The sequence below is a fragment of the Mirounga angustirostris genome, unplaced genomic scaffold (genome assembly GCF_029215605.1).
Source record: "Mirounga angustirostris isolate CCGP_5_RB_7025 unplaced genomic scaffold, mMirAng1.0.hap1 SCAF_5, whole genome shotgun sequence".
Classification (NCBI taxonomy): domain Eukaryota; kingdom Metazoa; phylum Chordata; class Mammalia; order Carnivora; family Phocidae; genus Mirounga; species Mirounga angustirostris.
Genome location: NW_026991713.1, coordinates 8477810 through 8501073, shown reverse-complemented (window position 1 = coordinate 8501073; position 23264 = coordinate 8477810). Strand labels below are relative to the sequence as shown.

At 42.8% G+C, this 23264-nt stretch overlaps 1 protein-coding gene across 13 annotated transcripts in view; it reads left to right on the top strand.

The window, feature by feature from the left end:
- The window catches only part of TNRC6B (trinucleotide repeat containing adaptor 6B), a 256919-nt gene that overhangs the window by 192426 nt on the left and 41229 nt on the right, over positions 1-23264 (top strand). For 11 of the 13 annotated variants that reach the window (XM_054506803.2, XM_054506805.2, XM_054506801.2 and 8 more), the window contains 8 exons: positions 2548-2889; positions 5306-7627; positions 9218-9376; positions 10764-10939; positions 14013-14087; positions 14950-14995; positions 16202-16350; positions 21606-21731. In XM_054506803.2, the coding sequence (XP_054362778.1) occupies positions 2548-2889; positions 5306-7627; positions 9218-9376; positions 10764-10939; positions 14013-14087; positions 14950-14995; positions 16202-16350; positions 21606-21731 (3395 nt within the window). Of the gene's footprint in view, positions 1-2547; positions 2890-2912; positions 3232-5305; positions 7628-9217; positions 9377-10763; positions 10940-14012; positions 14088-14949; positions 14996-16201; positions 16351-21605; positions 21732-23264 lie in introns of those variants that run through there. The other 2 variants (XM_064590578.1, XM_054506809.2) reach the window with 2 other exon arrangements.

Genomic DNA, 23264 nt, shown 5'->3' with positions numbered 1-23264 from the left:
AGGGGGAGTGGGAGAAGGAGAAGCTGGCTTCCCGTGGAGCGGGGAGCCCGATGCGGGGCTCAATCCCAGGACCCCAGGATCATGACCTGATCCGAAGGCAGACGCTTAATGACTGAGCCACCCAGGCGCCCCAATAAATAAATATTTCTAAAAAAAAAAAAATACTTACATTCTGCAAAAGTAACATTTTATTGAAGATTTTCAGAAATAGAGGTAATTTAGAAGTTCAAACTATAAGATGAGAATAACGCTGAGAGGGAAAGGAAAAAGATTCAGTCATTAGTTCTTGGAAGTCAATGAAAGGAAATCAGAAAATAGGATACCCAGCATTTTTCACAATGTCTGTATTTTCCTTTGATACAGAGGTCATGTTTAAGCCACAGACCTTTTCTATGGAAAATAAGGAAGTATGCCTTCATTTTGAGCAGCTCATTTTTAGAAAGATTTGCCCTACAAATCATTAAGGTGCAGAATAGAAATGAGAGGGTAAAAGTAATTCCTACTCTATCTTAATGCCCCTCTCCTCTGTTAGTAGAACTGATGTTCAGACCTCAGTGCTGTAGGATGCTTGTACTATGTCTTACTCTATTTTAGGGAAATGAGTCAAGGCAGCCTCACAGAAGCATAGCTCCCTCCATCCTAAAAACCAGTTGGGAAGACTCCTCCCAGCCCTTGCCAGCTTCTTGTTTATTCTCATAATAAGAGGAAAGGGGATTGGGAATGCCATCTGCTATGGGAATCTTACGGGCACAGATAAAAAATGAATCACTGAATAATTCATCTTCATTTATCAGTTATTTTTATCTATCGGCTGTTATAGGTCATGCAGAGCCTATATACTGATAATATCAGACAATGACCAACTTATTTTCTCAAGAGATAGGTTTATCCTACTCAGAGGTTGTGGATCCTCTGACTTCCCTTCCTTACTGGGAGACGCAAGACTGCCTCATGATTGGCTAAGATTAGACCAGGGGTTGCCTTGAAGTGACTTCAGGCTCCTACTCTTTGTTCTTGTTATTCACAATGCTCATCAATGTCCAGTGGGAGTAGATTGGGCCCCCTGATTTCTGATGATGTCTCTCTCTCCATAAAGGAGCCAGTTCAACGAGCAACATGCTGGCCTAGCATCATTTCAGCAGTCAGAGCAGTACTGCCACCAGAGCTGGCCCAAACATTCCTCTGGATGTCAGGGATTTGGGCCTCAGAATCATCTGAATTATCAGGCTCAACGGTTGTTTCTGTAACATTGCCAGCCTCTATTTGCCAGGTAGATTTTCTTAGAAAGGGTGGCAGTCTTTTGGTAGGATGAAGCAAAGGAGGTGCAGAAGAACATTCTCTATAGGGTTGAGGGGAAAACCAAAGGGTCCTGGAGAGTATATCTTTACGGTCATCCGGCACGTTCCAGACTTCCTATTTGCCATTTTTAAAAGTAAAACATTAAATTCTTTAAAATGAGTAGGAAAAATACCTACATTTTGAAATTTTTATTTAGTTTTATTTGAAATTTTTATTTCATTTTACTTTTTTTTTCTTTATTAGAGCAGGAGAGAGAGAAAGGAGGAGCAGAGGGAGAGAGAGAGAGAGAGAGAGAGAGAGAGAGAGAGAGAGAGAAAGTAATCTTAATCTTAGTCTCCATGCCCAGTGCGGGACTTGATCTCACAACCCTGAGATCATGAGCTGAGCTGAAATCAAGAGTCGGATGCTAAACCAACTAAGCCACCCAGGTGCCCCTGAAATTTTTATTTTAAATAAAGAGTTGGAATAAATACACAAGGTACCCTTAAAATTTTTTTGACATGAGCAAAAGAGTTCATAATGTTTCTAATTATTTACACAGAGTGCGAAGCAAGAGTGTTTGAGTTCAGGTAGCTGTAAAAACCAAAACCTAGTTGATTTTGTAATTCTCCAGGGCTGAGGTTTCCTATGGGGGTCTACTCTGTGCCAGGCCCTAAGAAAAAAAGATGAAAGAAAGGTGGGTCCTTACCCTTGAGGGACTCTTGGGTGAGGAGCTTGTAAATGAGAATTTCAATATAATATGATCAATTCATGGTAAAGAAAGATGGACAGTGTGTTCCAGGAGCACAAACGAAGGTGCTTTGCCTACCTAGTCCAGGGACTTCAAGAAAAGTTTCTCCGAGGTAGGTCTTTAAGAAGGTGGATAAAGGGCAAGGGCATTCCGGTTGAGAGCCTTGAACCTTTCTTTACCAAGGGCTTTGCCTGGGGCCCATATGTACCCTCAGACTTGCTGGACAGCCCTTCAGGGATATAGGGGAGTTGATGGTGATTGCTTCCCCTCCCCCTTAATCAATGGAATGGAATTCTGTGGTCTGGCTGTCTTTGAGCCCTCGTCACCATCACTCCGCACCTCTGCCATACCTCTAGGAAACTGAAGATACAGGGGAGCTTAGAAGGACCACGTCCATCCACAGTAGGGTGGAAGAAGAGTTGTCTTACGGGAAGTGGTCTCATGTAAGCTTTCTTAAAAACAACTTTTAGAAAAATGTATTTGATTTCAAAGGCTGTTTCCCAATCTCTCTCTTTCAGTGCCCGAAGTGACGAAACCAAGTTTAAGCCAACCAACGGCCGCCAGCCCAATTGGCAGCTCTCCATCGCCACCAGTCAATGGTGGCAACAATGCCAAAAGGGTGGCAGTGCCGAACGGACAACCGCCAAGCGCCGCCCGCTACATGCCTCGGGAGGTGCCGCCGCGATTCCGTTGCCAGCAGGACCACAAAGTGTTACTAAAACGTGGGCAGCCCCCTCCGCCGTCCTGCATGCTCCTCGGGGGTGGGGCAGGGCCTCCTCCCTCCACAGCACCTGGAGCAAACTCAAACAACGCACAAGTGACAGGAACGCTGCTGCAGGGGGACGGTGGGACTGCACCAGGTGAGGAATCCGTGTCGGGAGTGGATTCCGCGGCAGCTTGGAAGAGAGCGGGCGCTTCTTCTGTGTTGCCCGGTATAGAGGCCACCAAACCCTTCATTAGCTAGACTCTCGGGGTCACTCAGAAGACAGGGCGAGGATCCCGGTAGGAAACGCGTACCAGCACCTCTCTTCTGGAACTGGGTGCTAGCATCCAGCATGTGCTCTTGGCATGAGAGGCTAATGCGGCTGCTGTTGGTCATCGCCGTTTGGGACCTTTTCTCCTTCTCAGACAAGCACATTATAACCTCGAGCCTCCCTGGGTCCAGCCGTCAGCACCAGCGTGTGCTTCGGCTGCAGTTGGAGGTGAGACTAGTGCGCAGGCTTGTTCCGAATCTTACCTGCCTGTGTTTATGCTCTCAGAACGCTGCGGGTCTAGAGACAGCCGTCTCTTAGATTACTGTGTAGAATCTTGGTCGGAGGGGGGATATCAAATAATATCATTCTATAGTTTCTTACCAGATTTTTAAAATCATTGTTTCTTCAGAGGATTTTGAGCTTTGTTAAAAACTGTATGTAGGGGCACCCGGCTGGCTTAGTCAGCAGAGTATACAGCTCTTGATCTTGGCGTCGTAAGTTTGAGCCCCACATTGGGTATAGAGCCTACTTAAAAAAATAAAACAAAACAAAACTGGATGTAGATATAAGGAATCTTCAGCAGAAAGGCTCTACGAGTTTTGAGAGTTTTTAAAGATGAATACTAAATCAGCTAACAGCTAAGAACCTCCAAACATCCCCTCCCCCCCCCCTTTTTTTAAAGCTTTTAACAGATTTCCCCTTAGCTCTTAAAATGTTTTTTGAGGCTATACTAAAATTCAGAGCTTGAACATCATCAAGCCTTGGCAAGAACAATGAATTGGTTATTGTTAACTGAGCATGCTTTATTCTAGTTCTGAGTTTGAACATAGAATTGCCTTAGAAAATTCTATCACTGTCTCTTGTGCAGAGTAAAGAAGGAAAGAAACCTCACGGTTACACAAGCTTTATGCAGACTTTTCTGTGGTGGCCGTCAGGTCAGGCCCAAAGCAGGCAGGAAAAAGCCTCATGGCCCTTCCTTCTTGGGGCCCCTCATAAGCAGTTGCAAAAGGAAGTATGTGAGGGGTGGTCACATCGGGTGTTTCTGCAGCCAAATCTAGCCAGCCTGGTTGTAGACATGAGTCCAGTCTGAGTACTTTCTCATTTGCATTCTTAAAACCAAGGAGACCCCTAAATCTCAAGAGCTGGAGATTCTCTGCTTTCCTATTAACATGGCTCTATGTAATATTTTTTCAACCTTATAGTGATTTAAAGCTGCTTGGTTAGAATAACTAAAACAAGTTCAGAAGAAATTACTGGGTTAAAACATGTCATTTTTCTTCCCACTAAATATGACAAATTCCACCAAAATATGTGCTGAGCCAGACTAATTTATAAGACTGAGTTCCTTGGGCATACAGACTGATTCATGCTCGTCTGCCCCAGCATCTAGCTGGGTGGGCATTCATCATTCATCAGATGCTTACTGAGCAGCCACGCACTGGCCACTATGAGGAATTCAAACATTAGCAAGATAGGGTCTCTGCCTAAGAGGGGGAGCTTGTGGGGGAGTCTCCGGTGCTAATGTGGGGGAAGGTAGATGTGAACACAGTACCACAGCACTGAGCAAAATGGCTCCAGACAGGAAAGGGTTATTTTCAGGTGATGAACTAAAAAAACAAAAACAAGACAGAACCAAAAACCCTCATAGAAGAAACGGCACTTGAACTAGGCCCAGAAAGATGGACCAATTTCAGTATATGAATCCAGGAAGGGAAGCCAGTTGCTGCCAGTGTGGAATAGTGCCAGGGCGAGAAGGCACAAGTCATGGACTATCGAGGAGTGTGGCATCCACGTAGAAAGTAGTGCAAGATAAGACTAGAAAAGTCAGTTGGTCCCAGGTTGTGCAGCATCTTGATCAAACTCCAGGCCAAAGAGTTTAGCTTTGTCCTTGTGCACGAAGAAACTGTTGGAAACTTCCCATACACCGGTGGTCTAACTGAAGGGGTGCTTCAGAACAATTACTCTAGCCAGGAATGTTTAGAGTATATTGGAAATAGAAAGCAGGTTCAGCATGTTACTGCATTGTCTTGAGACATAAGAAGGCCCTTCTCTGTCGATAGGAATGACAAGCGGACAGCTTTGAGAAGTGTCGTGGACTTACACTTAGCAGTACGCCACCCCAGCGGAATGAAAGAGAAGCGATGACTAGAGCAGGTGTGGCACAGTTAGCCAAGAAGGGCAACTGGGTAGAGAAACTAGTTTGTGGGGAGACGCGACGAGCTCTCTTAGGGGCAGTTTGAGCTTGAGGTGTCGGGAGAGCGTGCATGTGTAGCTGTGATTGATCAGATCATCTCTTTCCCAGAGTCAACCCTTGGAGGTGCTGCTGCTGCAAATTATGCAAGTTCCGCTTGGGGCCCGGGAGCCTCCCCCAACCCAGTTCACATCCGGGACAAGGTGATTGTAGACGGGTCTGACATGGAAGAGTGGCCTTGTATTGCCAGCAGAGACACTGAGTCTTCTTCCGAAAGCACCACCGACAGCAACAGTGCCTCGAACCCTGGCTCTGAGAAGAGCACTCTGCCAGGAAGCACCACTAGTAACAAAGGAAAAGGGAGCCAGTGCCAGTCTGCAAGTTCTGGGAACGAATGTAATCTTGGGGTCTGGAAATCTGACCCTAAGACTAAACCTGTTCAATCTTCCAACTCTACTACAGAGAGCAACAATGGACTAGGAAATTGGAGGAATGTGAGTGGTCAGGATAGAATTGGACCTGGCTCTGGCTTCAGCAACTTTAACCCAAATAGCAACCCATCTGCCTGGCCAGCGCTGGTCCAAGAAGGAAATTCTAGGAAAGGGGCACTGGAAACGGATACTAGTAATTCCAGTGCACAGGTTAGCACAGTAGGTCAGGCATCCAGGGAACAGCAGTCAAAGATGGAAAATGCGGGTGTTAATTTTGTTGTCTCTGGCAGAGAACAGGCTCAAATTCATAACACTGATGGACCAAAAAATGGAAACACTAACTCCTTGAACTTAAGTTCACCAAACCCCATGGAGAATAAGGGAATGCCCTTTGGAATGGGCTTGGGGAACGCCTCCAGGAGCACTGATGCCCCTTCACAAAGCACTGGAGATCGAAAGACTGGGAGTGTTGGATCTTGGGGTGCAGCTAGGGGGCCTTCTGGAACTGACACAGCCTCTGGACAAAGCAATTCTGGAAACAATGGGAACAATGGAAAGGATAGAGAGGACTCCTGGAAAGGAGCTTCTGTTCAGAAATCATCTGGGTCAAAAAATGACTCTTGGGACAATAACAGGTCTACGGGTGGGTCCTGGAATTTTGGCCCTCAGGACTCTAATGACAACAAATGGGGTGAAGGGAACAAAATGACATCTGGGGTCTCTCAGGGAGAATGGAAACAGCCGACTGGGTCTGATGAGTTGAAAATTGGAGAATGGAGTGGTCCAAACCAACCAAATTCTAGCACTGGAGCATGGGACAATCAAAAGGGCCACCCCCTCCCTGAAAACCAAGGCAATGCCCAGGCTCCCTGTTGGGGAAGATCTTCCAGCTCCACAGGAAGTGAAGTTGGAGGTCAAAGCACTGGAAGCAACCACAAAGCAGGAAGTAGTGACAGTCATAATTCTGGCCGTCGGTCATACCGGCCCACACATCCTGATTGTCAGGCTGTCTTACAGACTCTTTTGAGCCGAACTGATTTGGACCCCAGGGTGCTCTCAAACACTGGCTGGGGCCAAACTCAAATTAAGCAGGACACAGTGTGGGATATTGAAGAGGTGCCAAGGCCTGAGGGGAAATCTGACAAAGGAACTGAGGGGTGGGAGAGCGCTGCCACACAGACCAAGAACTCAGGGGGCTGGGGAGACGCACCCAGCCAAAGCAATCAAATGAAGTCTGGATGGGGGGAGCTCTCAGCCTCTACAGAGTGGAAAGACCCCAAGAACACAGGAGGCTGGAATGACTACAAGAACAACTCTTCCAACTGGGGAGGCGCACGACCAGATGAAAAGACTTCTTCCTCTTGGAATGAGAACTCCAGCAAGGATCAGGGGTGGGGAGGGGGACGCCAGCCCAATCAAGGATGGACTTCTGGGAAGAATGGTTGGGGAGAGGAAGTTGATCAAGCGAAAAACAGCAGTTGGGAAAGTTCTGCAAGTAAACCTGTGTCTGGGTGGGGTGAAGGAGGGCAGAATGAAATTGGAACTTGGGGGAACAGTGGGAATGCAAGCCTAGCTTCCAAAGGCGGGTGGGAAGATTGCAAAAGGTCTCCAGCGTGGACTGAGACCGGCAGACAGCCCAGTTCCTGGAATAAACAGCACCAACAGCAGCAGCCACAGCAGCCACCGCCACCACAACCAGAGGCTTCTGGTTCCTGGGGAGGCCCACCCCCACCACCTCCAGGCAACGGACGACCTTCCAATTCCAACTGGAGCAGCGGGCCACAGCCAGTAACCCCTAAGGATGAGGAACCCAGCGGTTGGGAAGAGCCATCCCCACAGTCAATTAGTCGGAAAATGGACATCGATGATGGCACTTCGGCGTGGGGAGACCCCAACAGTTACAACTACAAGAATGTGAATCTGTGGGATAAGAATTCCCAAGGGGGCCCAGCACCTCGAGAACCAAACCTGCCTACCCCCATGACCAGTAAATCAGCATCAGGTAGGCAATGGCTGCTTCTTGTGGGTTTGATAAAGAAAAATCCTAAACCAGGGCATTTTTATTAAGCTGCATTTATTCAACTTGGCTTTGTTCTGGAAATCTTTGTACATTAACCTACTCTACTGTTAACAGAAGCTCTCTTTTTATAAAATGATAGCGATAACAGATGCTGGTGGTACATTTTAATGTTCTTTCTTGGCAAAAGGAATAAGATGGCATCCCTGTGGTAGTCTCCCGAAGCTTGTGGTTTTTTGGGGGTTTTTTTTGTAATTGTATTGGTCTTGTAGAATCCAAAGAACATGTCTTGCTAAACAAACTATGCTCCAGATTTAAAAATGAAGAATTAAAATAGTAGCAGAAATAGACCTGATTTCCATTCAGTCTCTACCCGTGGACATATCCTCTGTGTTTCTCCTTCCCCAGCGAAGGGAAGTATTCTGTGGTGTTCTCGAAGGGGCCATGGCAATGCTGTGGCACAGCTGGGATCTGGAGGGTCTCAGTCACTTTCCAGATGACTTTTAATGATCACCTCTGGAAGTGGAGTACTTCATGTAAGAAATTGTTCTCTCATGATAATCAGTTGCCCAGAATTAAACTTTCTTCTTGCTCTATTTGAATAGAAACCCCATACCTGGTAAATTAAAAGTAGTGCTAGTAATACCATCTTTGGCATCGTCAACTTGAATGTCCCCATAAAGCATATAATTCAACAAATTAAGGGGATGCCCTGTTCAGGTGGAGTTTTTGCTTTTGTTTTTAAGGTAGAATTAATATTTAGTTTTCCACTCCTCAAGTAAGCATACTGTTGAGTGAATGCAGTTATGGCCACTTAGAAAATGATTGCTTTTAACTGGTTCTTTTTTTTTCCCCTCAAATATTGAAAAGAATGAAGAAGGAAATAAAGATTGCTCATTAATTCCCTGTCCAGCATAAAACCTGCTAACATGTGAAAAAAAATTATTACCCATATAGTAAAAACCCTCAAACTGTACAGAAAAGCAAAATATAATAAATAAAAGAATCTTAGCCCCTAGGGTCTCTTCCCACAGGTAACCCCTTAGAGTTTTGTGTCTCATTCAAAAATTTTGTTCATACCTATAGCTAAATATATCCTTTACAGCTTTTACACAGAAGGGATTGTACTATATACACTGTTCTTCACCTTGCTTTTTTCATCATACTTTAAAACTTTCCATGTTAGCACATACATTTTTGTCTTTTATTTGCTTTGTGTACAGTATTTATTTCATGGGTGACACAACTGGCCTAACCAGTCCCTTTTTGATAGATATTTAGGTCGCTTCCAAATGGCCTCCAACAGTGATACAGTGAGCATTGTTGTACATGTAATTTTATGTACTTTACAAGTATATCTATGGCATAATTCCCTGGTAGTGGAATTGCTGGGCCAAAAGTTAAAGTGACAATGCCATTTGCCTCCATGAGGGTGGAACCCATTCGTATTTATGGCAACAGAATAGAGGAGTGCCTCTTCCTCCTACCTTCACCCCCACCCCATATCCGCTCCCTGGATGTTAGGATGTTTCCTTTAACAGATCATTCTTAGAGAGCCGTTTTCTTTCTTTGCAGTCTGGAGCAAAAGCACACCACCTGCTCCAGATAATGGTACTTCAGCTTGGGGTGAGCCAAACGAAAGCAGTCCTGGGTGGGGTGAAATGGATGACACAGGAGCATCGACCACAGGCTGGGGGAACGCACCCTCCAATGCTCCAAATGCCATGAAACCTAGTAAGTGTACAGCATTATTTGTGAGGGAGTCTCCATTAATTTGGGGGCCAGACATTTTGGTGGGGTGTTCTAATGTTTAAACTGTTGTTTCAGTGAGACTGAGGACCGTGAACCTTTGATAAATGATCAGTACCAAATGGCAGTGACTTAGCTGTGCATATGTTAACATGTTTACAGTCTAGAAGTCAGAAGTTAATTTTGTTGATTTTCTTTTATGTTCGGTTTAGTATCTGGCCAGAATTGAAATGTTGACATGGTGCTTTTTTTGCCAGTGATTTAAATATTGCTCACCATCTCTCTTTTGCATTTCTGCCCCTTTGTTAGTATAGTTTTTAAAAAGACTTTCCTGGCTTTTACTGTGGAACACAGTCTCTACTACTCAGTGACTTTATCCTTCTGTTTCTTCCTCGTCCCTTTGTCTCTCCTCTCATACTTCCACCCACATAGGAACACATAAGGTTTCTTGAACCCAACAAAGATTTCTTCGTTTGAGTGTTTTATACAAAGCATGTCACACTTATTCATAATCATTGAAAGTCTAAGCTATCCTTGATCCAACTGGCAATGTTTAGTCACAGTAATTTGCAAAACTTTGTAAACCGATGCTATGGAATGTCTCATTGGATGTTCCTCAGTTGAAAAATTCAGTTTCAAGTTTCACTTGTTTGTCGTTTTCTTAAAAAGTATTCCAACATCTCTTTTCTGCCATACTGCAGACTTAAGGAATTATCTTTTGATTTAAAAATGTGGTCATACTGTATGCTCAAAATTTGAACAAGAATAATAAATTCTGTTGTCAATTTTATTGTATGACATTTATGACTCTTACAGCGCCCCATGAAGTACAGTCTTAGCTATATCCTAGAAATTCATTCTTGTGTCTGTAACTTGCATTTTAAAAATTATGAATCTACTTCACTTCAGAGAAATAGCTTTATAAAGACCATGATTTCATCATGATTTTCACTGTAAAATTGGTTGTATCATCATGGGAAATACCACGCTGTAAACTTGAAATAGATCCAAAATGGCTGTTGGAAGACATTAACCAGACCTTTGGCACAAGGAGATACTTCAGCAGTACTGTCAGGATTTTTCCGTGTCTTTCCCAACCTTAGAATCACCCTTCTTCCATCACAAAACCTTCACAGTTTAAAAAATGTCTTCTCTTCTTCAGGATCTTCTATATCTATAGTTAAAGCTGTACTTACACCTTCCCTTTGTCTGGGTAATACGAATGTGGAAGGGGCTAGAATGTTTGCCTCACCATATAGATGGATTAGATAAGATGCCAAATACCCTAAAATGCTGCATTCATAAGGACTGATCATTGTGGGTATTGTCATATACAGCTATTACATAGGGTTGATCCATTCTTTTCTTAAAGATTCCAAATCTATGCAAGATGGCTGGGGGGAGAGTGATGGTCCAGTGACGGGAACTCGCCATCCCAGCTGGGAAGAGGAGGATGATGGAGGAGTCTGGAACACCGCCGGCTCTCAGGGAAGTGCTTCCTCCCACAACTCAGCAAGCTGGGGACAAGGAGGAAAGAAGCAAATGAAGGTAGCCCACTTTAGAAATGTTTGAGCTTGTTTCTTCATTCTTAGAAGGCAGAACTGAGAATTTTCTAATGGAAGGAGTCCCTGAGGTCCTAAATAAGGGGGAAAATACTTTCTCAAGAGCAAATAATTACTTCCTCTTTACTCCTCATCTTCCTTCCCCATGACCTTGAAACCTCGAACTACAGAGCTGTTGCTGTGAGCAAAGTGGAATTTTCAAAGACAGGAGATTTTTTTCCACTTTTAGTTTCCATATGATAATAACTCTTTGGAAGTTTTCAAGGCACACTTTATAAATGTTTTATGCTTTTGCATTCTAAAGCCAAGGAAGTCCTTAGGGTAAGTCCCCATGATATATAGAAGAGAAACCAAAGAAAGATAGCTTCTCCAGTGGTGATCAGCATGACTGGTTTTTATCCGATTAAGGAAATTCCAAAACCCAGAACCATTCTCCCAACAAAGTGAAGTGCCAGTGCGTAACCTTGCTGTAGCAACCGGCTGATTTATCTACATCCCATACCGGGTTGTGTTCTAAAGTTGTTGCTTTCTGAAGCGCCTGAGTGGTTCAGTTGGTTAAGCATCCAACCCTTGATCTCAGCATAGGTCTTGATCTCAGGGTTGTGAGTTTAAGCCCCACACTGGGCTCCACACTGGTCATGGAGCCTTCTTAATTTAAAAATAAATAAATAAAATAAATAAAATTGTCACTTTCCTTGTCTTAGAGCAACTCAGTTTCCACTTTGATCTGCGTAATTTGATGAGAACTTTGGTTTCAATCTAGCACAAGTCTTTGAACCTGAACCACTCTCTCAGCAGAGGCGTTCTTTCCCTTCTGCAGATAAATTGATGGAAATAAAGAATGGGCAGTCATATATTTAATTTCAACATGGGAGACTTGCTGCCCTGTGAAACATTTCACAGTGAATATTGTCCTGGTTTCCAATACCAAGTACCCTCCTGGAAGGTCTTCAGTTGGCTAAGGGGGCTGTACCTTCATCCCCTTTGCTGTAGGATATTCATTTTGTGCTGAATACGGTAACTCAGTAGCCTAAGAACACAGGTAGTTCCTTTTGGAGGCATCCTGTTTAAGCAGCCAGTTACAGTTTCCCTTCTAAGGACTTCTGTTTCCTCCCCCTAGTCACAGAAGTAATTATTCAGTAAATTTCTCAGCATCTTTGTACTCTCATGTTGTCTGGCTTGCTGTGGCTTTGTTTTTGTCATTTACAAATTCCCAGTGAGACGGAATGAAAAGACAGTCGAGGGAGACTGCTGATTGACGGGAATCGAGCGAGGGAAAGGTGCTGGTCCACTCGGGTGGCCCCAAGATGTAATTGATCCAGCTCAGTGGGAATTCAGTGTTTCTGCCCCATGACTGACAATTCTGACCTTTTGTATCCAGGGCCTTCTTTTTACTGATTGTGATCAAAGGCAGATAACGTAAGATTTACCACTTTAGCCATTTTTAGGTGCACAGACAGCTCAGTAGCATTGAGTACATTCACGCTGTTATTCAGCCATCACCACATCTCGCCACAAAACTCTTTTCATCTGCAAAACTGAAACTGTTTGCGTTAAACAAAAACTACCAATTCTCCCATCCCTCCATTGAGGGCTTTCTTGACCTTAAAACCTTTAACGTTAGTGAACTTACTCACTTTCAAGAATAATAAAATTGGGGCGCCTGGGTGGCTCAGTTGGTTAAGCGACTGCCTTCGGCTCGGGTCGTGATCCTGGAGTCCCGGGATCGAGTCCCACATTGGGCTCCCTGCTCGGCTGGGGGTCTGCTTCTCCCTCTGACCCTCTTCCCTCTTGTGCTGTCTCTCATTCTCTCTCTCAAATAAATAAATAGAATCTTTAAAAAAAAAAAAAAAGAATAATAAAATTGACATAACAAATATCATCAAAACACAGAGTTTTTATTTGTAGAATGTACAAGTGCACAAAGCCCCATCACCCCGTCCCCACCAAGGCCTCATCACAGTTCTACCTGCCTTCTCCGTAGAAGTAAAAGGGGAGCTGATGTTGGGTGTCATGTTTCAGGAAGAAACTAGGTCCTTTAAGAAACAAAAATTCAGTGGCGCCTGGGTGGCTCAGTTGGTTAGGCGTCTGCCTTCACCTCAGGTCATGATCCCAGGGTTCTGGGATCAAGCCCCGCATCGGGCTCTCCACTCAGCGGAAAGCCTGCTTCTCCCTCTCCCCCTGCCCCGTTCTTGCTCATGCTCGCTCTATCTCAAATAAATAAATAAATAAAATCTTAAAAAAAAAAAGAAAAACTCAGCGCCTGCCTGCCTTTGCAGTAGGATCAGAGATGTGTTCTGTTAGGGCCTTTTTCCCACGGGGACCCCTGTTGTTTATACTGTGAAACAAGCAGATGAAGGGTGCGTGGATGAGTCCTCATTGTATCCACACAGAGACTAATGACCAGCTTAAATAGTCTGTTTTAACAGGCTAGTGCCTATTTATTTTCCAAACAGGCACTAGCATTGAACTCTTTCTTTTCTTCTAATACAAACCGGGTTACAAGGAGATAGTAAAAGGAAAAGTACTAGCATGCAAACATTGTATTTTAGAAGATCTGATATTTCCTTCTGTTTATAAGGTAAAAACACCAGCTGACCTGGGTGCCTGGGTGGCTCAGTCGGTTAAGCGTCTTCCTTCAGCTCAGGTCATGATCCTGGGGTCCAGGGATTGAGTCCCGCACTGGACTCCCTGCTCAGTGTGGAGTCTGCTTCTCCCTTTCCCTCTGCCATTCCCCCTGCTTGTGCTCTCTCTCTCTCTCTCTCTCTCAAATAAATAAATAAAATCTTAAAAAAAAAAACAGCCCAGCTGACCAATGTTTTTCCAGTTACTTCTAATTCAGTGTGACGAATAGAATAAGAATGAAAACACAGATCTAAAGCTTATTAATCTTTCAGACTAACGGATAAAATATCAAAATAACCATAGTTAAAGAGGGAAATGTGGGTTAAAAAAGGTAAACTGTTGGTTCTGCATTTTCAATCAGTACTTAAATGCAACTCAGATATGAAGTGAGAGAAAATAATTTGGTTCTGAGGTTACATATTTCATTTCTGTAGTGCTCACTGAAAGGAGGAAACAATGATTCATGGATGAATCCTCTTGCCAAACAGTTTTCAAATATGGGATTGCTGGTAAGTTTCATTTTCTTACAAGTGTAATACAGCCCAGCTTTTACTTTTAGTACAAATGCTAAGACCGCTGCCACATAGAATACAACATTACAGAGTTAGAAACTGGTTAAGCAATGTTTCTGATTTGGAGTAAGCAGTATTTATCCTCTATTCACTTATTCTTAATTAAATACTCCAATATTTAAAGCTTACGGCTTTTGAATTTGTAGTCCTTGTATCCTTTTCCTTAGGCGCTTAGAGGAAGAAAGAGCCAGGCCTTAAAACTTACATAATTTTCCCTGACTACTGCTGTACCAGTGTTAATCTTACAGTTTTGAAAACGGCAGCAAGAGCAAAATAACTAGAGAAAGTATTTGTAATTAATTATATAAGGAATTCTTGTAGGATTCCTCTTTTTTTTTTCCTTCTCTCTTGGGAACATCGTGGGGACACCCCGTCCCTGGTTGCCAAAAGACAAATAGCTTGACTTGGCTGCTCATTACCAGATTTGATGACTTGACAAGTCACGAGAAGAAGTTGTCATCATTTGGCTGACACTCGTGGAATTTGATCCTGAGCCGACTGGAACTTGAGCAGGGTTTTATTTCTCTAAGCAGCTACTTAACTATTGCCCTGTCCATAGAATTACTGAAGCTACTTCTGTGTGAAAATTGAATTTAGGAATATAGACACCCAACAGCAATCAAATTAGTCGTATCCTAAGTGATCTTGTCTTCATCCCAGTGTAAGGTTCACGTCGGAAGAATCTTGTATAGTGCCTGTAGGACGCCAGAGCTCTCATGTAAATAATGCCATTTTTTTTCTCTGATCCAGACTTTGAATTCAAACCTTTAATCCTCCCTCCCTGTTGCTGCTTTTTCAGAGTCAAACTGAAGATAATCCAGGCAGCAAAATGGATTTGTCTGTAGGTGTGTATCACTCCACTAATATGAATGGAGTATGTTGTTGTTAATGATGCCATGTTGGGTCCCTGCTCAGTTTGAGTTGGGATGGGTGCTGCTCAGCAGACATGAAGGACCATCCTAGACGCTAGGTAAGGGTTGAAAACTCCAAACAGCTGCAGGATCCAGGAAAGTCACGTAAATGAATGGTGTGCCAGGTGTAAGCAGGTGGGAGTTGGAGGCCACTGGTTAGCTGTGGGCGGCCTGTGTACCACGTAAAGGATAAAGGACTCAGCCTTGCTTGGCCCTTAGCGGTTGTTGCCCTGGAGAGTAAAGGTTCAGCCTTGTCAGAGCTTCCAGTTTTCAAGCAGGGCCAGAAATTTAGACATACATTGAGAGCCTGATATTTAAATATTGGAACCTAATTCAGATTGTTAAAAACTGTGGTGTGTGGCCGAACCCAGTGTGTCTGTGGCCCTGCCATCCTCTGCCCTCAGGTTGCTAGTCCCGTCTGCGCTGGGGTGTTGCATTATTGACGAGCACCCCCACTGCAGGTGGGGCAGACGCCATGTCAGCCCTTGGTCTGTGGGGTCATCCCCGTGACACCGTTGCTCACCTTGAGGAACTTAAAAAGAATCAAACCAGGAAGAAAGGAAAACAGTCCTGGGTCATAAGGGAAATAGCCTTTGATCTATGATATTTTAAAATCTAAGAATAACAAAAAAGTAAGCTTCCAGGGGCACTGATCATGTCAGTGTATAACAGCAAATTTCCAGAGCTGTGAAGAAAAGGAGGAATAACCATGGTACCTGGGAAATCACGAGGCCTTTTTATCCCCAATAACTGTTTCATAGCCCCACCCATTTATCTAGCAGATGCTAAAAGGGCAAGAGACAGATTTTCTCCCTGAGCACATTTGAGTTTATGAGCAAGTGATATTCATCAAACATATCAATAACCAGTGGAAATATTTTTTTAGTCAGATTTTTACCAGGTTGGCCCTAAGTCTCTCTTTCAGTCTTCCATTGAAAACAAGCTACAACTGATAGGAGTTTTTTAAAAAGGAACAAAAGGACCCACATGTGCTCCAGGGAGGGTCCCCAGCAGCCTGAACCAACGAGATCCCTTGTGGTCTACACCCAACACCTCAGGGAAGAGAGTAGGGCTAGAACTCCTCGTCATGAGGGAGACATTGGTTCTTGAAATTTTCACTTCTTCTGTGCTCCTTTTCAGGGAGCCTTCCAGATAAAAAATTTGACGTGGACAAGCGAGCGATGAATCTCGGGGATTTTAATGATATCATGAGGAAGGATCGATCTGGGTTCCGTCCACCTAATTCCAAAGACATGGGAACCACAGATAGTGGGCCTTATTTCGAGAAGGTGAGTCGAATCCTTTGTTTAAGACCATAATTGATGCGAACCACTTTGGTTCCCATTTGTTCTTTTGGTAATCAGTTCCAGGAGGAAGCATAGAATTACTGAATTAATTAATGAGCAAAACGCAAACATCACCTGCATGTAAGTGGTGATGTAAAAACAGTTGATGTCAATAGGTGATTAGGCAGAAGCTAGAACCATCTGTCTTTAGTATGTGAGTATTGTGAACAAGGTCTGAGTGTTTAGAAATTTTATGAAGTTTGGAAGGGGGAAATGAATGGTCTGACTTTTTACAGTAGGGGAAATGCACACTCGAAACATGTAGAAGAAATTTTAGAGACAAATTTATTCTGAATTCTTTTTTCTGCTGCTATACAATGAGAAATTAAATTTGGGATCTTGTGCAAATAATCCGGATCTCCCCAGGCCTTGCCTTCTAGCTTAGTCAAGCTGGCCCAGAACTTTCTCTTTTGTTATTTCTAAGAGAGTTCCTTTGTTCTTTCTCCATTCCCCTAGTGACCTATTTTTAGTTACAGTGGTGTACTGTCCAAATTCTCAACTACCTGATTTAAAGAAGTTGTTTATACCTAGTTCTTTTTATTTTTATCATTCCTGGTGGAGGAAATAATTCCTTGATTCAGAATACTGATTTGCCATAGCCCTGGATCTTCAGAAAGCAATTAAAACCAAAAGTTTTAGATCTGGCACATTTTTGACACTATTGATGATGCTGTTCCAGGCAGCAACAGATTCCCAAGAAGCTTATTCTGGCTTCTCTTTCAGCAGCCACATAGAGTAATCAATATTAGATGCATAAAAATAAAGTGTCTGGCAATTTTTATCCTAGTGCAATGGACAGAATGTGTTACTGACTTACAGGATAAGAAAAAATCCGTATCTGAGATGACAGATGGTGTCTCTTGGGCCAAGTGTGATGACTCTTATCAGATCCAAATTCCATCCTCGTTTATTGCTAATACACTCTAATTCTGTTTGTTCCTAGTGTTTCTCTCTTGTCCCTTCTTGCATTCTGTTGCTTCACTAACCAACACTCATTGTGATTGGCTAACTCCTACTACTTTTCAGCTGACTTTGCCTTTCTCCAATCAAGATGGGTGCCTTGGGGATGAGGCTCCCTGCTCTCCCTTCTCCCCTTCTCCCAGCTACAAGCTGTCTCCCTCTGGTTCCACACTACCCAACGTCAGCCTTGGAGCAATCGGCACAGGGCTCAACCCCCAAAACTTCGCTGCTAGACAAGTAAGGAGGCCTCTCAAATTTACAACTGCTTGGCTGTGGCCTCGCCTTGGCCCTGGTCTGCAGTTGATTGCATCATTTGTCTGTCTTGGGAAATTTGTTGATTACTGAATGCACAGAATGATACTAAGTATAGGCTTTAGATCTCTTAGCCCGTAGAACCCATCTCTCTTCATATTTTCTCAACATGGATTTTATTTAAATCTGTTTCTTTTGTCTTCTCATTTTTGGTCATAAGTTCACATTTAAGAAGGTAACTAAATTCTAAGTTAAGCTAAGGTCCTAAGAACTAGCTTAGGAAAATGTTAAGGAGGGTATGTAGGTACCTTATGTCATCTAATTTAGCAACAAATTTGCCATTCTTAACCTTGGATTGAATGGCAAGTGATATTTTTGAAGTCCTTTCAATTTAGTAAAACTTCTAAATAGAAAATAGCAGCAAAACTAGTAGTAGTAAATACTCGAGCGTTACAGCATCTTAAAACCTAGTGTCTTCAAGTGTAAAATACAATAATTACCCAGAGAGAGGTAATTTGATAGGGGAGAATGAAGTTTTGGGAAGACTGGATGTTTCCTAGGGGCGGGCCTTAGTCCTCCCAGGAGGGGCCATGCACCAGGAGTGAGACTGGCAGGGCAGGCCTCTGGGGCCCCCTCACCTCCGCGGGCCTGACATAGCACGGCAGGCCTCTGTCACCCCACAGCAGCTCCAGGGTAGTTCTCGAGGAGAAAACCAGGAATTTGGAGACAATTCCTCTGTGATAGTGACCCCAGTGATGATATTTTCCTAGCCACAGTTCTGTGACCAATTTACCTGTCACTGTGACTCTCACCTCAGGATGTCATGGAAGGACATTTAATTATTAATTGTATCCATTCTGTTTCCACATGCTGACTTTCACAAACAAGTGAAAAGGTATTATAAAACACCTCTCACACCATAATCCTTCAGTTGCACACAGGTCTTTCATATGCTTTCTAATTATTGCTGTAGCACATTTTAAAAATGGATCATATGATATCCATGTGTTCAGTTGGTTATCTCCGGTTTGGGAGTTATGGGTAATTTCTTGTTTTCTTTTTTTATATTTCACTGTTTTTCTTAATGTTTCCACAGAGGACATAGACATGTATAGCTTATATAAACAAAGAAGAAATAATTATATCAGTGGTTTGGGGCAGCTCTTTTTTTTTGGACTGAGGTATAGAAAATATAAAATAGTCCTCACACTCTTGATTAATGATAAATACAAACATGCCTACAGAATTGCACATTTATCAAGAGCCATTAGTATATAATTTTTAGTATAACAGACCAGCCAAAGTAGCTGGCACTGGAAGAAAAGGTCATTCCTCTTTGGTTTTTTTTTATCCTAAAAATGGAATGCTACAAAGTCCATTGTGAATCCGGTGGATACACGTTTTATCTAAATATGGTCGTGGTTCTTCTACACCATTTTCATGCAGGCTTAATATAGTTCATAATTAAAAATTAAAATGTAAGACTTTTATTTTCAAGTCACAAATTTCAATCAGCTTGGTAACCTTGTTTTTAATTTATATGCCTTTCTATTTTAAACACTGTAGCTGAGGCAGCCATCACCAATAAATACTAAGACTCAGGTCATCATAAAAGCCTTATATTCAACAGTAAAGCTGTAGAAATAACCAGATAGACCGCCATTAACATACATATAAGCATTTGATGACCGTTTTCCTAATTTCTAAATACAGTCTTAAAAAAAACTATGTATGATTGCCACTAAACTTATTACTCTGCGAAATAGCTACTTCTGAGCCAAGAAAATGAGCAGCAGTGCCAGGGTTCCATATTTAAAAAGAGAGAAGGTGTTTTTTGATAGACTCCTGTTGACTCATCTATACTATTACCCATATCAGACCTATCACAGGGCTTGATACGGCTTTAGAGACACTTGATAAAGCAAACCTAAAACCTCTGGGCAGTGGGGTGGGGGTGGCATCTGTCCACTGGGAATGTGCAAATAGGGCCTGATTTTACAAAAACAAAAAAAAGGCAGATTCTTTCTGATATTTCTTACCAAAAGAGAGGTTGGAATTTAAAGCAGTTTTGGACTTTTTAAAACATGGATTCTGGCAAAGAACTTCAGCTACCAGAAACCCCACCATCCAAGGACCCAACCATGAGTAATTAGCATCTCATAACAAGGTCATTACTTTTATAGTAAAGTGTGAGAATGATCTTAGCAGAATATTCTCAGTGACACAGATGTTTCCTGTGTTCTTGAGAATGATCAGTAGGTAAGCTACCAACTCCCACGATCTTAGAAAAATTAGAGCCAAACCATGTCACCTTAGAGTGACAGTTTGATTAGTAAGACAGGGGAAGTGGAGACATTACAGCTTGTAGAATTAAAGGTCTTTTCATGTTTAAACAGTCTTTGGGGAGATTTAAAATTCATGATGGATGTTTTATTTTCTTATATGAGATATACACAGATTTTGATTGCCTTTTCTACTTTATGTTCATAGCCATTTTTATTTTCAGTGCTTTTAAGTTCATTAATTTCCCGGTAGCAGTCCCTTAATCTATTTTGAATCATTAAGCCATTGAAATATCTTCAGTGTTCTAGAACTTACGGGTGCTGTTACAGAATTCTTCTTTAAAATTACCTGAAACCCCACTATGCCAGGGAGAAGATGTGACTTCTCATCTTCTGTGACTTCAGAATACACATACTTGGTAGAAGCAGTGGTACGGCTGTCTTCACTAAAGATATTCAGTGGGATGTTGTCAAGTATATGGAATTGGTTGATAATGACGTTTGCGTCCTACAGACTAGGACTTTATTGAGTTCTGGGAATACAAAGAGGGAAGTATTAAGCTGGTGGTGGAAAGACAGAATGGAAAATTAATATGACTTGCTGATGGGTGCTATCAAAGAGTGTTTAAAGTGTTTTGAGAACATAGAGGTGGGCTCAGTTAATTTGAATGTGATATGAGGAAGAAGGTTTGGGGAAGACTTCCTTTATGAGGATGACCTCTGAGCTGGGCCCTGAAGAGGCCAAGTGGAGATGGTGTAGAAGCTGTCCTCAGACAGAGGGAACAGTGTCAAGTTCTTTGCTGAAGGGCTGTTCTCGGCTTGAAACAAGTCAGAACAGAAGGGCCGTCATCTAGCCCAGTTTCCTGTAGCTCTTTGATTAGAATAGTCTAGAAGTGCTCCAGTGAGTTGGTCCTCCAGAAATCAGGGAATTAAGCTTATTTTTAACCAGACTAATGTTCATACATTGGAATGAGAAGTTAAAGGTGAGTAATGGTTTTTTTTTGGTGTCCCTGTAATGGTTTTTCACTTTTTCCCTTTTCTGCTTCTTTTTTCTTTTTTCTTTTCTTTTCTTTCTTTTTTTTTAAATCTCACTCTTGGTTTAGATTTTCTCATCTAGCAAAGAAGGGATCAAGCAGACGCAAGACAGGGAAGGGTGTTCAGATCTGGAGTAGGGTTCTCATGGAGCTAGGCTACGATTTGGTGGCACTGATTCTATGATTGAACTAATCAATTCAGAGACATTATGTCCTAGTGGTGTTCTACACTTGCTATTATTCAGAAGAAGCCTGCATTTGTACTCAGGTGCCTTTCAAGATGGAGCTCAGATTATTGGACTTGAGAATAAATTTGGTAAATGCAGTCTTTTAAAAAAAGAGAAAAGAGAGAGTAGTTGAAATAAACATTATATTGCCTATATGTTTCAATTACAAAAAAAAAAATTAGTGCATTTTTTTAACATTTGACCAAATTTAACCCTTTTGGTTATAGAGTGCATCCGACTGCAGGGGTGGTGGTGCTATGTGCATGATTAGATTTGAATAATTTTCCCAGGCATTCCAAGACCAGGAACTTTTCAGTTATAAAATTCTGTGATTCCATGGAACACAGGATATGATTCTTCTGAGGGTTAGAAAACCAGAACTGTTTCTTTTTTGCATTTTCTTACATTAACAAAAAGCCTTACTGTTGCTGTTACGTTTACAGGGTGGCAATCATGGTTTGTTTGGAAATAGCACAGCACAATCGAGAGGTATGCACACGCCAGTGCAGCCACTGAATTCTTCTCCTAATCTCCGGGCGCAAGTGCCTCCCCAGTTTATTTCCCCCCAGGTAAGCAATTTTATGTTTCCACAATTCATCAATAAAGCCTGTCCCGGTGGTTATCAGTCACCAACTGACAGGTTTTATGAGCATAAAAGGAATAATAGTTACCTAAATGTCTAAAACGTAAAAAATCTAGATCAAGATATTTATTTACTTATTTATAAAGATTTTATTTATTTGAGAAGAGAGAGAGAAAACACAAGCAGGGGGAGGGGCAGGAGGAGAAACAGGCTCCACACTGAACAGGGAGCCTGATGCGGGGCCTGATCCCAGGAGGCTGGGATCATGACCTGAGCCAAAATCAGACGCTTAGCTGACTGAGCCACCGAGGTGCCCCCAGATCAAAATTTTTAGAACAAAATGTCAAACTCATTTCTTTATTGTATCATACATACAAAGATGTTTTTGCATGAAAAGCGTTATGATTACATTCCTTTTAGACGTCTCTATATTTTTCTAATACTGCATTGATTGTTTTAATTGCATGTAAATGAAACTACTTTATAAATCCTGATGTGTCAACATTCTGAAGTTGGTTGCCCTTGAGGATTTACCTGCAGATAAACAGGAGAAGAGCCAGGCTCTGGGTTACTCTGAGAAGTTTTGAGGAGATGGATTCTGAAATACTGACTAGGTGCTCTGGGAGGGGGGATTTAGAATGAAGTGGCAGAGACTTACTCTTGCAGCAGCTCTGTGTTGTGGGGTAAAGTCTTTCGGGAAACCTTTTAGGTCCGTTTCTTGGTAGGAGATGTGCAGTGAGTTGTTTGCAGGGTACACGGGAGAGATTTGTGCCACAAACTGTCCCTTATACCTCTTTGTGAGAAAATGGATCTGAGGAGCAATATAAAAGCTGAGGAGCCCATGTAAGGATTCAGTGTGTGACTTAGTCTCCGTAGACTGTTACTTCAGTGAATCAAGATAAAGAGCCATGAGTCTGTCCCGTCCTATAAAAGGGGGTGGGACACTTACTAGGTCCAACCAACAGGTTGTAAAGGGTCAGGTTTTGTTGCTGTTTCGTTTTTGAAATATAAGACATAGGCTTAAAATATTTATTTGGAACCATATCCTATAGATTTCAAATTCTGAGTTTGACACTGAGTCCATAACTATCGTAGTAGGGGAGAAAATGTTCGTCGCCCCACCCTCTCGTCTCCCATGGTCCTGCACCGGGGGTGTGGGGGTCCTCTTGGTGTCTCTCCTTCCTTGCCCCTCTCTCTAAGTTCCAGTCGTCCCCCGGGCAGTCTGTCCTGTAGACAGAGCTGCTGCCAACTTCCCCAGCACTCCAGTCACTGCGTCTTCTTAACTCCCAGAGCACCCTCCAACATGCCTGGGGTCAGACCACAGTCCTGTGGTTATCAGATGTCTGCAGTGTGCCTGGTGGTGCAGTTGGCCTTGCACAGATGAAGAAACTGCCGTCTCCTATCATACCCTCCTGGAGTTGGTGGGGATGATGGCAGAGTACTCAGCAAATAGGCAGCATGATAAATGTTACATAGAAATGTCTTAACACAGGGGCGCCTGGGTGGCTCAGTTGTTAAG